This window comes from Bos javanicus, chromosome 8 (assembly GCF_032452875.1).
Source record: "Bos javanicus breed banteng chromosome 8, ARS-OSU_banteng_1.0, whole genome shotgun sequence".
NCBI classification, from domain to species: domain Eukaryota; kingdom Metazoa; phylum Chordata; class Mammalia; order Artiodactyla; family Bovidae; genus Bos; species Bos javanicus.
In genome coordinates this window covers 66,004,910-66,020,690 of record NC_083875.1, presented here as the reverse complement: position 1 = coordinate 66,020,690, position 15,781 = coordinate 66,004,910, and the positions used below count along the sequence as shown (strand labels likewise).

General features: G+C 50.2%; 1 protein-coding gene across 1 annotated transcript; it reads right to left on the bottom strand.

Annotated features, from left to right (window-relative positions):
• Positions 1 to 1,244: 1,244 nt before the first annotated feature.
• Positions 1,245 to 13,076, bottom strand: LOC133252838 (putative serine protease 47). The gene is given in 5 exon segments (XM_061425810.1): positions 1,245 to 1,762; positions 7,408 to 7,568; positions 9,984 to 10,261; positions 11,672 to 11,855; positions 12,859 to 13,076. Coding segments are annotated over 5 exon segments (972 nt in total). The 5' UTR covers positions 13,058 to 13,076; the 3' UTR covers positions 1,245 to 1,612.
• Between the last annotated feature and the right edge of the window lie 2,705 nt (positions 13,077 to 15,781).

Below are 15,781 nucleotides of genomic sequence, written 5' to 3'. Positions count from 1 at the left end.
GTGGCATGTGGGATATAGTTCCCTGGCCAGGCATCAAACCCAGGAAGCTGGGGCAGTGAGTTTAGGACCATGGGAGTGGGTGAGGGGACATGGGGGCGGGTGAGGGATCATTGGGGTGGGTGAGAGGACATGGGGGTGGTGAGGGGACATGGGGGTGGGTAAGGGACCATGGGGGTGGATGAGGGGACATGGGGGAGGGGGAGGGACCATGGGGATGGGTGAGGAAGATTCTGGGAGTCTACTCTAGGTGTGAGGACTGCCAGTCTGGACCTCAGCTCACAGCCTGACAAGGCCCTCCTCGTTCTGTCTCCAGCTCAGTCTCCTAGATCCCCCACATTCAAGAGCCTTCTGTGCTGCAGGCTGGAACTCCCTTCTTCATGGCCTGGGTCATATACTCCAGTTCAACTCAATTGTCCTGGACTCTGGGAACTTCCCTCTACCTCCACCGGGAGGAGCTCCTCCCGCCTCCAAACCCGAGGAGTGATGCTTCAATACTTTGAGAAAGATCCTTACTCCCTTGCACTACAGACACCTGACAATATGTCTTACTTCCTCTTAGGGGCTGAATTGTGTACCCCAAATTCTTATGTTGAGTCCTAACCTCCAGCACCTCAGAATGTGACTTTCTTTTGGCTGCGCAGTCCAGCAAGTGGGATCTTGGCTCTCCACCCAAGAACTGAACCCATGCCCCCTGCAGGGGAAGCCTGGAGTCTTAACCACTGGACAACCAGGGGTCCCCAGAATGTGACCTTATTTGGAGTAGAGCTTTTAAAGAGATAATTGAGTTAAAGTCACTACATTGGGTCCTAATCCAGTATGATTGGTGCCCTTATAAGAAGGGGAAATGTGGACCCAAACACACAGAGGGAAGGCAGTGTGAGGACAGGGTGAAGACGGCGTCTACAAGCCGAGGCGAGAGGCCTCAGGCTCCTGGGCTCCGGAACCGTGCAATGAGAAACTCCTATTGTCTAGGCCACATTGCCTGTGATATTTGTTACAGCAGCTGGAGCTGACTGATGTTCTTTCTCTGAGGCCTGTGCATTCCTACGGTGGGAAGACTCCCTTCTCTTTCCCCAGCTGGACTCCTTTAGAGTCCCCACCCCTGCCTCCTCCTGCTGTAATGGCCCTGCCTGTTCTTGTTTGCTTGTCTGGGGAATCAGCCGACAGACCTCAAGAGAAGGGGTGAGTGCTGAGGATCAGGAGGAGCAATGGGGCCCCAAGACAGAATCAGGATGAGCCTTTCATTTGTTTTTATTTGGTTTTTCAAGCTTGGATTGTGGGGGTTGCAGCTGGTGGACAGGGAAGCCAAGAAGGGACCACTGAGAGCTGATGGGGCTGGAGGAGTGGGGGGCGGGGAAGGTTCCAGTGAGGAGGCTGGAGCCTGAGGCACAGAGCAGGAGCTGAGGGGCTTGGTGGATCACCACGTGGCTTGCCTCGGGGAACCAAGCAGGAACAGCAACAGGGGCCAGGTCTGTGGATGCACAAAGGCTGTGCCCAGCACAGACGAGGGCAGCCCGTAGAGACTGGTGTGGAAAATGGGTCTGTGGAGGAGTGGACATGGGCTCCGGGAGTGGTGTAAGAGCAGACGTGGGCTCAGGGTTGGGTGTGAGTCTCAGATCTCTTCAATCCAGTCGGTGAAGTAGGTGACGTTGGTGAAGATGCTGGGGTAGATGGGGTGTCGGCAGTCAAAACCCCAGCTGGCCAGGCCCATCAGAACCCAGGAACTGGTGAAGTCACAGACGAGGGGGCCCCCAGAATCGCCCTAGGAAAGAAACGGGAGTTCTGGTGGGTGACTGAGCCAGTTCTGAGAAGACCAGGTAGCAGGGTGGGGCTTATGAGTCTCTGCCCTCCAAACTCATTCTGTGAAAGTCCAAACACCAACTTCCCACTGCAGATCAGCCCAATTAAGCCATACAGGCAGGCACTGGAATCATGCTTCAGGAAGTCCTAATTGACCCTCAAAACAATCACAGATCTATATCCATCAATCTATGGATCCTATGCCCAGGGAGGGTGTGGTGGCCCAGGACAAAGCGCTGTCCAAGGCCGAGAAGGGACAGACAGCTGCAGGATCTGAGCTCAAGAGGGCTGGTCTGAGAGTGGAACCTAGCCAGCTGAAGCTGCTGCAGACCTGGATCTTGAAAACTCTGAGCTGCAGCAGCACATCCCCACCCAGGTCTGCCTCCTTTTTTACTCATTTAGTCCTTTAGTTTTCTCTCAAATTCTTGGTTGAGCATCTTCAGAAAGTGCCCATACCCAGGCCTGAGGGAGGCAGCCTGTATTGGTCAGGGAGCAATGAAAGCTGCTAGGGTCCCCTGAAAGCTGCTAGGAGTTACTGGAGTCTTGAAATGTTGTCAGGGAAGTACCACCTGGGTGGAAGTCTCTCACTTCATCACCCAAAGGGAACATGTCATCCTTGGAGGTAGGGGGAGAGGAGCAGGATAGCTGTGCTTGCTGCCTTCCACACACAGGTCTAACACGCACATCCAGGGCAGCTTTGCCCTCAGGCACAGGAGTGAAATGTCAAGATTCCTCTTTCATGGAGTTATTGTAAATAAGGCAACCAGCCTGCCATTGTCAGGTGTGACATGTGGAAACAACACATGGAAGGGACAGGACAGGAAGGGAAGGGCATTTCATAGGGTGGAAGCATGGAGCTTTCCCGAGCTGAGATTCCAAACAGGACAACCCAACTTTCTGATGCTGGAGCAGAGGGAGCAGCGAGTGCGGACGAGGAGAGGAGGGATGGCCAGGTGGGTGGGAGGAAGAGCAATGACAAGTGGGAAGCGAGGCAGGTAGATGGGACTCAGATTCCCAGGGCCTTATGGTGGGGGTTGGAGTTGACCCCCATGGAGAACTGCCTAGGTCACGTCTAGCACCTGGATCACTCTGGTGTTGTGATCTGCTGTTGTGTGGAGAAGGAACCTGTTTCGAGGCAAATATAGGAGAGAAGGTGAGAGATTATGGGTGGGGAGGGGCCAGGGTGATGAGAAACAATCAGATTTGGGACAATATGTTGAGGAGGCAACAGGAACTGTAAAAGCTGAGCCTATCTCAGGGAGGCTGTGCAGAGGGGAGGAACAGGCTAAGCATGGAGCCCTGGGGTCTCCAGCATTTAGAGCTGGGAGGGGAGAGGACCAGGTGCAGACTGGAGTAGCTGGCTGGTCCTGGTGCCCAGGAAAGGGCAGTGAGACTTGCTCAAGTGCCAAGTGTGAGGAGGATTTGGGGCCACGGGTGTCTCTGGCAAGACACGTTCCTGGGGATGTTGGCCATGAGGCTCTGGTGGTACTGGGGACACTTCTGGGTAGAGTGGGTTAGATTTGGGGCTATTAGGAGGAGTCTCTGGGGGAAAGGAGGCAGAGAAACTGGGCAGTAGCGGGAAGGAGAGTGCCACTGCACGTTTATACAAGAGCCGTGAAAGTGGAGACAAGACATGGAGCAAGGGAGCCTCTGGACACCCAGAGCTCCAGGAGGGCCTGGCTACAGTGGGCCAGGAGGCTCAGGAGAGATGGAAAATGCCTGCTAGACTGGGAAGATGAATGGTATCTTGTCCAACAGAATGCTTTGAAGTTCTCAGTGAAATAGGAAGCAAGCTCTCTAGCTGAGAGGGAAGGGTGGGGGAAGTGGTGACTTGAAGGAAAGAGAAGGGTACATGGTGTGGCTAGCCAAAAGTAATCCTCAAGGACAGCCATCCTCATCACCAGAACCTGGGGCTATGTTACCCTACATGCCAAAAGGGACTGAGCAGCTGTGATGGAGTTGAGAATAAGGAAATAGGAAGATAATCCTGGATGATCTGGTTGGACCCAACATAAACACAAAGGTACTCATGAGGAAAGAGGGAAGCAGGAGGTCAGAGTCAGAGGAGGAGATGTGATGACAGGAGCAGAGGGAGGAGCAATGTGATTTGGTGACGTAGGAAGGGGCCACGAACTGAGGATTGCTGGGGACCTCTAAAAAGATAGAAAAAGCAAGAAAATATTTTCTCCTAGAGCCTCCAGAAGGGAGCAGCCAGGCCAACACCTTGACTTTAGACTCTGATGTCCAGAAATGTAAGATAGTACATCCTGCTGTCTGAGCCACCAATGTAAGGTGATGTCACCAGAGCACCAAGAAAGTCACACCAGGGGCTTCTTGGACATTGGGAATGTGCCGTTATCAACTCAGTTCTTCACTTTTGGGGTCCCCACCTGGGGTGCCCTTGGCCCTCCCCACAGTGTACCCACCCTGAGCTGTTTAAGGCCAGGAGAAGGCCTGGTCCCTGTCCACCACAGGCCTCCAGGATTCGTGCAGATAAGCCTCATGGTTGCTGACATTATGGTGGAATCTGGGCCAGTCTGAGAGAGATGGGAACGGCTCCAAAAGCCTCCTGCCCCCTGGGGAGCTCTCAGAAGGTAGAGGAAGCCACACACTAGTGTATCCCATGGAAAGTGAGCTGTGGTTTGCACTATTGAAGAGACAGAGCAAACCAAGGCAGTGTGTGTGTGTGTGTGTGTGTGTGTGTGTGTGTGTTGTGTATTGTGTGTATATGTGTTGGATGGGGTCAGGGCAGTGAATTCTACCTTGGATGAGAGGACAGGTCTAAGACAGGCCCAGAAGAACAGGTACATCCTGGTAGAAGGAGACAGACCAGGCCAGGAGATTGAAAGCCAAGACTTGCTAAGTACCTGCTGAATGTCAGGCACAGTATTAAACTTTCTACAGGGACCTTATTAAGAGGAGGCTGTTAGCAACCCCATTTCATGGGTGAGGAAACTTAGCTAAGGTCACAATCCCAGTAAATGACAGATTGAATACTGAAACCATGGCTCTCCTGCCCCACAGTCTGAGCACTGAATGCCTCTGTGGCCTGTCTCTCCTCAGACCTGTTTCTGGGTGCCCTCTGCAGGGGGAGGGGTACTTCCAGGGAGAGAAGAGGGGCCTGGGTTTCAGGGTGGGGGCTGGAGCAGGCGATGTGGCAGCAGATGAGTGTAGATGGAGTGTCTCAGGTGGGCTGTGGTGACTGAAAGGCTAAGAGAGGGAGGAGGGGGGTCACCTAATGCCTTGGCTCTGCGGGGTCCATCTCAGTGCTGTCCTCAGTCTCGGAAGAAACGAGAGGAGGAGTGGGCTCAAGGGGCACTATGGATGTCCAGCAGGCAAGGAGACAAAGGGTTCCAGCCCTGAGCTCTGTGGGCATGACCTCTGCAGGCTGGAAGGGAGGTCTAGGGTGCAGCAGATGGGGCCTCGGGGGACTGAGCCCTGTGTTTCACCTTCAGGGGCAGCTGACTCTGTGAGAAGGACAGGCCAGGCCAGACAGTTCACACCACTGGCTGTGGACTGGGAACCAAGAAGCCTGGGTCTGCCTCCTCCAAGGAGGGCAAGGGGCCAAGCTTCTCCCCTCTGGCTCAGCAGCTCACTGGGCCGCCATGAAAACGGCTGTCTGGGAGGCCATCCTGTGGGCCAGGTGCATCTCATCCCTCCTATGTGCATTTCCTGGCGTGCCAAAGTGTATCACCACAGACTGGCTAACTCTGAAACAACAGAAATTGATCTCACAGTTCTAGAAGTCAGAAGTCTGAAACCACCTATCTGTGTCTCTCCCTCTTTCTATGAGAAAACAAGTCATTGGATTTAGAGCCTGCTCTAAATTCAGCAAGGTCTCATCTTGAGATTCTTAACAATCGTATCTGCAAAGACCTATTTCCAAATGAGGTCAGATTCTGAGATTTAGAAGACACAAATTTAGGAGACACTGTCCAACCCACTAGACCATCCTTGCAACAATCCCATGACGGAGGCCCCAAAACCCTACACTATGAGTGAGGACACAGGCTCGAAGGTGAAAAGCCCACCCGAGGTCACACGGTAGTGCAGGGTCTCTAACTCCAGAACCCTAACACTTCCCTCCACTCCACGACACCATCTATGGAAGAATCAGCACATGATGCCAGCTTGGGAGCCTGGGCCCTGAGGATGATGTGCTGGAGGTCAGGTTAGGCTTGGAATCAGAACACAGGGGCCCAAGTTGTGGTGCCTTATTTTAGGGTAGCCACTTTCCCTCTCCGGGCTTGTTTTCTCACCTATCAAAAGGCACCACAGAGAGTGGGAAAAAAGCTTCACAGTGAAATATCCAACAGTGGGACTTCCTTGGTGGTCCAGCGGTTATGAATCTGCCTTCCAATGCAGAGGACGCAGGTTCAATCCCTGGTCAAAGAACTAAGATCCCACTTGCCACGAGGCAACTAAGTCCACGTACTGCAACTGTTGAGCCCATGCACTCTGCAGCTCGCATGCTAAACTAAAGGGAAGCCCACACGCTGCAATGAAAAGCCTGCCTGTCACAACTAACACCCAGCCAACACAGCCAAGACAAAACAGACAAACAAAGCAAAACCAAAAGCCCCAAAAAACAAATATCCAGCAGTAGACTGATATCTGGAATATGTAAAATACACGAAGAGCCCCTAAAGGAAGAGACAGACAAACCAACAGAAAATGAGAGGGGAGAAAAACCCTGAAAGGAAATGTTACAGAAAAATATGTCCAAAGATAATAAATATGGGAAAGTACATTTAATTCGTCACTGGAAAAGTAAAAACCACAATAAGTTATTAAAATAAGAAAAGATGGAAATTGCTAAGTACTGGTGAGAATATGAACTCTCATTCACTGCTTGAATGAATGGAAATGGTGAACCACTTTGGAAGAGTTTGGTAACATCTTCCAAAGTTTAATATACACGTACCTTTTAATCCAATGATTCTACTCAAGGGTTTTGTGAAATAGAAGATAAAACATTTGGAAGTGAAATGAAAAGAAAAATTTGGAAAGTACTAAAATGTGCATTAAAGTATAACTGATCATAGAATTCAGTGCACACAGGAGAGTCCTGTAGAGCAAGGAGACTGAGCACACTACAACTACAGGTAACAGTGTGGGTGAATCTCACAAATACAATGTTAGGACAAGAAAGATTGACAACTGGAAATAAATTCTATTTACAGAACATTCAGAATCTAATCTAAGGTATTAAAGGTGAAGATGGTGCTTTCTATTCGGTGTTGTTGAAAGGAAGGAGGTGTGAGTGGGGCCTCTGTAGTATTGATCACCTGTTGCCTCTCTATGTGAAAATTTATCCAGCTTATGAAAAGAGCATGGATATATTCTTTTGCATGTATGTTACATTTCAATAAAAACTTTAATGTATGCCTCAAGAATAGATGCTGTAGATGCCCTCATGTGCAAGGGAGTTAGGAAGGGGAGTGGCCTGGGGGACACTGCCAAGGGATGGAGCCCAGGAAGGCGCATGGAGGAGGAAACGGGAAGCCCCAGGGGCTCCACAAAGAGAGCAGAGGCAGCACAGCCCCTCCCCAGAGAAACCGAGGCCCTGAGAACAGGCGAGGGAAGAATAGAAAGGGTCTTACTCACTAGGCAGATGGACGTTCCTGTGGAGAAGTCCCCAGCACACAGCGTGTCCTCCTGCACAGAGACGTTCTTGCCTTTCGCAAGTCCGTATAACATATTACAGAACTTGTTCTCAACGAAGCTCACCTTACCCTCCTGGAGATGGAAGGGTTCGAGCAGAGGTGCTGCGAGGATAAGGAGGAAATCAGGGAAGGATGCTGTAGCCGAGCTACAGAGCTCTGCCTTACCAGTCAGCACTGCCCCTCAACATGCGGTTTTCTCCGCACAGCTGAGCTTTCATCCTTGTTTCAGTCTTCTGATGCTGCTGCTGCTAAGTAGCTTCAGTCGTGTGCGACTCTTCATGACCCCATGGACTGCAGCCTACCAGGCTCCTCCATCCATGGGATTTTCCAGGCAAGAGTACTGGAGTGGGTTGCCATTTCCTTCTCCATGTTTCAGTCTTCTATCTATGCCTAAAAAGCCCTCCTGTGTTTCTCAAACATTTCCAAACTCATCCTATTCCCTCCACCTCTTTCACAGCAACAAACTACACTCCTCCTATTCCACAAAGGAAAAAGGCAAATCCCTCCAACACATGCAACTCACTGGTGCTTAGCAACCATTCACCAACCTATGTACCCTTTCACAAACCATCCCATCCACTTACCTTTTGTCTATCACTAACCTTGCTTTCCGTCCACTTGTCCCTCCATCCATCTATCTTTCCTCATGTCCCATTCACCCACTCATCCTTCCATAAATTTGCCTATACACTCATCTTTTCATCCATCTCTCCATTCTCGCCTCCAGCAATAGACCACTCACTGCATCTCTCTCCACCACCCGCCCAACCATCTTCCCTTCCACCCACTCGTCCTCCCACCTTCTCCCATCCATTCTCTCATCCAATCACTGATTTATTCATCATTCAAGTACTCATGTATTCCTGTATCCTTGTGCTAACTATCTTTTAACTAATGATACAGGGGAACATTTTAGTTGGGGCAGACAGCGTAAATGAAGTAAATAAGTAGCATTACTTTAGATCTAATAAGTGGTATAAAGGAAATAAAACAGGAAGATGTGCCATTAGGGGTTGCCTGTTTTAGCTCACGTGATCAAGTAAAACTCCTCAGAGGAGCAGCTGAGTTGCATATGTAAAGAAACGAGTCATGACAAGGTTAGTCGGGAGAGTAAATGCGTCCAGGGAGATAGCCAAGGTGCAGACCTGAGGTGGGAATGGCCTTGGCATCATCAAAGCAGGAAGAAGGCCTGCTGGCTGGGGTGGGGTGGGTGAGGGATGCAGTGGGAGATGAGAGAGAGGAGGGGGCCTGAGAGCCAAGGCAGGGAGTTTCGACCTTATTTTAAGTAGAAATGAGAAGGCGCTGGGGGTGATGAGCAGGGAACTGGCGTGACTCCTGCTCTAAAGCAAATACTCAGACAGCTACATGGAGAGTAACAGAGCACACAGGGTGGGAGCTGAGACCAGTCTGGAGGTCCAGGGAAGAAGGACCCGGGGGCAGCAGTGGGATACCTACCAGGTGCCAGGCCCTGCCTGGGGCACGGACTGGGATATTGAAACAAGAAAGACAGGGTCCCTGTGCTCAGGAGGAACCAGTCTGTGTGTGTAGGTGTGTGCGTGTGAAGTGTGAAGTCTGGTGTATGAGTATTGTGTGTGTGTGGTGTGAGAATTCTGGGGACCTAGTTGTTTGTCCTGTGATTACTGAGTGTTAACCGACACACTAATAGGCAAGAACCAGGGATGCTGGAACATCCCACCCAATGAAGCAGCATCTGTTCAAAATGCCTGTTGCACCTCTGTAGAGAAACACCATACCAAATTATGACCCTACAAATAATTACAAATAAATATTCTTTCCCTCCCTAATTTGGCATCATAAGCATTTCATCAAGTTGTAAACACTCCTTTCTTTAGTGAAGACTCTTGCTCATAAGTTTTGGTCTACTTTTCTCCTCTTTCAATCTTAAAAAATACAATTTTTTCCTGTTACTCAGTTTGCCTAACAAGTCTACAAATTAGATAGATGACCTGAGCTGGGAGAAAACCAAAGTGAGGTCTGGAGAGTGAAACCCTCTTAAGTAGTAATCATTCTAAATTGATCAGGCAGACTCAGAGGTCAGAGATCATATTTGAGTTTTCTTTCCACTTTTCTCAAGCACCTCCTATGGCACTGGGAAATCAGAGAGTTTATCAGTGACCTGGAAGGAGTCATGCCTCAACATGACCTTTGAGTTAGATCAAGTCATCTCAGATCTATGGTTGATTTAAACCTTGGAGTCAAGAACCAGAAAGGCTTCAAGAACTCAGATTCTTGATTCCAAAGTCAAAGATTCCCAGACTTCAGAGCTTTACACTTAGGGAACACCAAAGCTTCAGAATCACACACTTTCAGAACTAGAACTAGAATGGTCCAGTCCTCTGGAAATGAAGCATAGTGGGCCAAAGGGACATTTGCCTGGGGACCCCTCAGGTGGAGACACACCTCCCTTCTTTGCTCCTCTGTCCTTCTCCCCTTCCTCCTCCCCTTCCTCCTCCTCCCCATTCTCATCCCCCCCTCCAACTCCCCACACCCTCTCACTTTCCTCGTTGAGCATCCCCCAGCCAGTTATCCAGCAGGATGAGTTACTGGGGAGCTTCATGCCAGGGACTGGGAGGCAGGCAGGGATGATGTAGGAGGTGAAGTTCACAGGAAAGAGCAGCTGCAACATGGCGATGTCACTCCCAAAGGGATGTAACTTCTCGAAGTCTGGGTGCATGATAATCTGGCTCACAGACCCCTCCCGGGTCTGAGGGGTGTGCTGGTACAGCTGGGTGCTTCCTAACAGAACCCGGTAATTCTCCGGGGCTTTGGATTTCCTGGAGAAGGAAAGGCGCACTGTCACCATCAACTTTAAGTGGGGACAAGCTCTTTCCCTGCATCCTCATCTAACTGCCACACTCCTCTGGACCCCTCCACCCCACATGACGCCAGACAGCCTTTGTCTCCCCATTTCTAATGGTCAGGAGTCCTTCTTTCTTGAGGCTAATTGATACCCTACTTACAGTTTCAGACATATGGCTGGCTTCTCCGTAACACACTAGAATGGCAGAAGCACTGTATCCTTGTTCTGGAAAGGTCCTCTGTGGGGTCATCAAATGAAGGCCTTCTGATTGTACACAGCAGGCATTCTGGCTCAGTCCCAGATCCTACTTTACCCATCCCGAGACTCCATACAACCCACCTTCTGGCCCCACACTCTTGTTAACCATCCCCTTTCTTTAAACACATCCATGCCCAAGGCCTGCTTCTCCACTTAGTTTCAAGGACAAAAGATTTGTTAAATAAATGAGCAAATGGGTGCAGGAAATGGAACCTTGCCTTGTTCCCCTAACATAGGTGCTGAATCTTCCCCCCTCCCTCACTGTCTTCACAGCTCATCTACTTGGAGACCCTCTTTCATGTTCCCCTCACCCAACCCATCCCCTCCAGCAAGCCCTCCTCTCCACAAACCTTCTCCCGAACCACCACCCCATCTGCTCTGCCCTTCTCATCCATGCTGGGCTTTCTCTTCTGACAGGATGGAGACATGGTGAGGAGGGATTTGCCACCCCTGATGCCTCCAAGGGCCTTGCACGGGGCATGGCACAGAGTGGGTGCCGATAGACTCTGAGCCCTCAAAGCTCCAGTGCCCAGACCTGCGCTTGATGCCTGAACTCCCTGGCGACCCCTCCTCATCCGTTTAGAAATCAGTCACTGAGCCAGCCCCACCTGGCTAGGTGAATTAGACTCCTGAGCAGCCCTGTCACTCTTATGCAGCCTGGCACCACATGCATACCAGTTACCATGATTACTCCTGGGCACACAGTTTCGCAGGAGTAATAAGAATCGCCCAGCTGCTGGTCGCACATGCAGTCCCAGGCGCCCTGCCTAGAGTCTGACACCGGGAAATAAGGGGACACTGAGAAGGAGCTGTGATCTGAGATGGGTCCACACCACATGGCAGCGAGGACTGACACTGCCGCTCTCCTGAGGCACACCTGTGTTGGGGAACGGACACAGGGGCCGAGGGCAGAGCATGAGGAGGATCTGGGCAGGTGAGCGGGGAGGACAGTCCAGGTGAAGGGTACACAGGCCAAAGGCAGGAACGACATGCCTCTGAAGGCCACAGACTGCCCAGAGGAAAGCCCAGAGGAGCTAACGTGGGACACCATCCCCCTTTTCTCGTCTTCCCCTGCATCCCCCTCCCCCGCCGGAGCCTGTGCTGGCAGCCTAGGAAGGAGACTCACTTGAGAAAGCAGTGGGCAGTGGAAAGAAGCCAGCTGGAGTTAATGAGGACAGCTCCACAGATGTTCGAGCCCTGGAACCGCAGGCTGGCCTGCTACAGCCACTGGCCAGCCTCCACGTCCCGGCCACCATAGATCCTCCCCATCACCTTGGGCTTCCCGCACACTGTGGAGACTCTGCTGCCACCTACAATAGAGACACTGTTGGTGCCCCAAATGTCACAACCAGGAAGGTCTCCCAGCTTCACAGACAGGAAAACCAGGGCCAGGCATCCAGTGGCCTAGCCAAAAGGCCAGGCGTCTAGCAGTGTAGCCAAAATGACAGGACTCTGCCTTCACTGGCTGCCACTGCGGACTGGAGAGCAGAGCACAACACATCAAGCCCCGTGGGGATGAGGACCCAGGGGTTTGGTGGGGTGGGGCAAGGAGGGACCAGCTCCCAGGAGCATCTCCAGGTAGAAGGACATCCTTGAGCAAGGCTGCCAAGTGCTGGGCACGACACGCACCTCATTTCCCTCACCTAGCACGCCTCAATGCCTTGTCTTGTACATCAAAGAACTAAAGGTCTCAGAAGTTGCCAACATTGCTTTCTCAAGATCATGGCTTCTAAGGGCCTGTGCTCCCTCCACTCTACCCCATGTCTTAGGGAGGCAGATTTGCAGGCAGAAGTCTGTGGTGTGTGATCTGGGACAAGTCACTCCCCTCTCTGACTCTGCAGGAGTCTCCATTTCTAAAGGAAGAAGGAGTGGGCTCATGAGGACAGCCCTGGTTCTAGGACTCATATCCGGGAGGGCAGGAGTGTGCCCAGGCCCCCTGAGGCCGGGCATCCTGGTCTAGGGCCTGGGGTCCCAGGGCCTCAGTGAGGGGAATGACACCCCTGCTCCCTGGACTCAGGCCCATTCACCCAGTAGTCCTAGAACTTTCCTCCACCCAGCCTCCAACCTCCAGGCCAGACCCTGCTAGTCCCCTCTCCCACAGCCCCACAAAGGGACTGGGTCTCTTCCCACCCAGAGGCCTCACAGCGGAGGGCCTGACCCACCTGTGTGGAGGGGATCTCGGCTGCCTGGTTGGAGGGAAGGGCTGAGAAACGATGAGACTTAGTGACTCACCAGGCCCTGGTCAGAGCCGGCCGCCCTCAGGCCCTGTATGTAGGCTAGGGGATCTTGGCCCGAATGGAGGCCCCAACGCACCTGTAGCTCCCAGAGCCAACCGCTGTGCTGGCCAAGTCGGAGCCCCGCCCCTCAACGCTCCCCCATCGCCTGCAGTCCGGCCAGTGGCGGCCGTGGCTGGGGACCCTCGCAGCTCCAGGGCGGCCACGTTCAGCATCAGCAACCAGAGAAGAGCCTCGGACTGGCCTAGGCCTTGGGGGATCCCCGCCTCCCCGCCCATTGCCAGGGTTACTGACCCCAGCCTGACCCCACCCTGCTCTGGCCCTGCCCCAGACCAACCCCAAGCCCACCCAGATCTTCTTAATAACTTTATAAACAACTCTACTTTAATATAATTTTTAAACCATGAAGTTCATTTATACAAAGGATAAGTCAATGATTTTCAGTAAATGTTTTAAAAATTTATCGATTTATACTTAAGTAAACCTTTTGTTTTAGAATAGTTTTAGATGTGTGGAAAAACTGGAATGATAATACGAAGAGTTCAAATATTCCTCCTCACCTGTTTCCCCTAATGATAAGATCTTTGTATTATTCTGGCACATTTGTCACAAGTAGTGAGCTAATATTGATACATTAATATTAACCTAAGTCCATTCTTTTTTTTTTTTCAATCTTTTAAGTTTAAGGTACATAGCATAGTGATTTGGAGAAGGAAATGGCAACCCACTCCAGGATTCTTGCTTGGAGAATCCCAGGGACAGAGAAGCCTGGTGGGCTGCCGTCAATGGGGTCGCACAGAGTCGGACACAACTGAAGTGACTTAGCAGCAGCAGCATAGTGATTTGCCTTATATGCATCATGAAATGGTCATCCCGATAAATTTAGTGAACCCACATAGGTACAGAATTAAAAAAAATGTGTTTCCCAGTGATGAGAACTCAGGATTTACTCTAACAAGTTTCCTGTATAATATAGAGCAGTGTTAATTATATTTATCTTGTTGTATATTACATTCCTAGTACTTATCTTATAACTGGAAGTTTGTTTCTTTGACTATAGCTATCTAATTCATACCTCCCCATTCCTGGCTTCTTGTAACCACAAATTCGATATCTCTTTTTCAGTGAATTGTTTTTGAAGTATAATTGACCTACAACGCTGTTAGTTGCTATTACACAGCATAGTGATTGGATATTTCTGCACATTTCAAAATAATAGGAATAGTTATGATATGTCACCATACAAAGACATTACATAGTTATTAACTATATTCTCCACAGTGTTATTTCTTACCCATTTCATACTCATTTATTTGGCAATTAGAACTTAAAAAATATATATTCATTTATTTATTTATTTTGGCTCCACTGGGTCTTTGTGGCTCCACGAGGGATTTGTCTAGTTGTAGAATTTGGCCACCTCATGCGAAGAGTTGACTCACTGGAAAAGACTCTGATGCTGGGAGGGATTGAGGGCAAGAGGAGAAGGGGACGACAGAGGATGAGATGGCTGGATGGCATCACTGACTCGATAGACGTGAGTCTCAGTGAACTCCGGGAGTTGGTGACGGACAGGGAGGCCTGGCGTGCTGCAATTCATGGGGTCGCAAAGAGTCGGACACGACTGAGCGACTGAACTGAACTGAGAGAGCAGGGAGTACTCTTGGTTGTGGTGTGCAGGCTTCTCATTGCTGTGGCTTCTCTTGTGGAGCACATTTTCTAGGGCGTGGAGGCTTCAGTAATTGAGGTGCACTGGCTTAGTTGCCCCATAGCAAGTGTTGTCTTCCTGGATCAGAAATCGAACACATGTCCCCTGCATTGGCAGGCGGATTCTTAATCACTGGACCACCACGGAAATCTTGCCACGGGAACTTTGTATCTCAATCTCCCTCAGCTTTTGCTTTCTTCCCCCCAATCCTCTCCCCTCTGGCAACCACCTGTTTGTTCTCTTTGTCTATAACTCTGTTTATGTTGTGTTATGTTTGTTCATTTACCTTTTAGATTCCAAAAGAAGTGTAATCATACAATACTTGTCTTTGTCTGACTTATATCACTTAGCATGATAGTTTCTGGGCTTCCCAGGTGATGCTAGTGGTAAAGAACCACCTGCCAATGCAGGAGACATAAAATAAGCAAGTTCTAACTCTGGGTAGGGATGATGCCCTGGAGGAGGGCATGGCGATTCCCCCCAGCTGCCCCAGCACAGTATTCTTGCCTTGAGGACAGAGGAGGCTGGTGTGCTTCAGTGCTCAGCTTTCCTTGTAGTCCAACTCTCACATCCACACATGACTACTGGAAAAACCATAGCTTTGACTAGACAGACTTCTGTTGACAAAGCAATGTGTCTGCTTTTTAATGTGCCGTCTAGGTTGGTCATAGCTTTTCTTCCAAGGAGCAAGAGTCTTTTAAATTCATGGCTGCAGTCACCATCTGGAGTGATCTTGGAGCCCAAGAAGTTAGAGTGTGTCACTGTTTTCATTGTTTTCCCATCTATTTCCTACCGGGACCAGATGCCATGATCTTCATTTTTTGAATGTTGAGTTTTAAGCCAGCTTTTTCACTCTCCTCTTTCACTTTCATCAAGAGGCTTTTTAGTTCTTCTTCACTTTCTGCCATAAGGGTGGTGTCATCTGCATATCTGAGGTTATTGACATTTCTCCTGGCAATCTTGATTCCAGCTTGTGCTTCTTCCTGCCCAGCGTTGCTCATGATGTACTCTGCATATAAGTTAAATAAGCAGGGTGACAATATACAGCCTTGATGTACTCCTTTCCCAATTTGGAACCAGTCTGTTGTTCCATGTCCAGTTCTAACTGTTGCTTCCTGACCTGCATATCGGTTTCTCAAGAGGCAGATCAGGTGGTCTGGTATTCCCATCTCTTTCAGAATTTTCCACAGTTTATTGTGATCCACACAGTCAAAGGCTTTGGCATAGTCAATAAAGCAGAAATAGATGTTTTTCTGGAACTCTTTTGCTTTTTCAATGATCCGGTGGATGCTAG